Consider the following 619-nt stretch of genomic DNA (forward strand, 5'->3'; position numbering starts at 1 on the left):
TAATGGCAGGATTCTCACCTAGTGAGCTCTTCCACCCAACCGGTTTTTGTCAGCTTAATAGCTGACATTAAAAGGAAAGAGAAAAACAAAGGAGGGAGAAAAAGGTATTAGAAAAATAGGATTTATTTTATTTAGAGTTTTGTCTAACTTTGCTTACCTGTCATTCGTTTCATCACAATGTTCGGCCGCATATACAAGTCCTTCAGCTTCGGGTTGCCCTTGCTTCGACTCTCCTCCAGTTTATCCTGCTTCACCAGGTCCTCCTTCTCCTTTTCTTCGGCCTCTCGAGAGCGGAATTTCTTCTGCACCTCCTTGATGAGTCGGAACACGGTATTCAGATTGGTGGACGGCGTGGAAGGCTGGCCCGGTTCACGCTGATTTGAACTGCGGTACGTTCTACAGAAGAAAAAAAATGGTTTAAACTTAAATTAAAACCCGTTTTTTTCCCAACAGGTACTTTTTATTAGGTTTATTTTTGATATTCATAATAGAAAATAACAAGAGGATATAACGTAAGTGTTTGAATGAAGACGGTGTTCAGATTGGTGGACGGCTGGCCCGGTTCGCGCTGATTTGCACTGCGGTACGTTCTGGAAGAAGCGAGGGGGGAGATAGTCCG

At 43.5% G+C, this 619-nt stretch overlaps 1 protein-coding gene across 1 annotated transcript in view; it reads right to left on the reverse strand.

Moving 5' to 3' along the window:
* Positions 1 to 396, reverse strand: part of LOC103520682 (FACT complex subunit spt16-like) — a gene marked incomplete at both ends in the record, with an annotated part of 23507 nt that extends 23111 nt beyond the window's left edge. The window contains one exon of the mRNA XM_026831703.1: positions 158 to 396. Within this exon, the coding sequence (XP_026687504.1) occupies positions 158 to 396 (239 nt within the window). The remainder of the gene's footprint in view (positions 1 to 157) is intronic.
* Between the last annotated feature and the right edge of the window lie 223 nt (positions 397 to 619).

This window comes from Diaphorina citri, unplaced genomic scaffold (assembly GCF_000475195.1).
Source record: "Diaphorina citri unplaced genomic scaffold, Diaci psyllid genome assembly version 1.1 scaffold3937, whole genome shotgun sequence".
Taxonomy (NCBI): Eukaryota; Metazoa; Arthropoda; class Insecta; order Hemiptera; family Psyllidae; genus Diaphorina; species Diaphorina citri.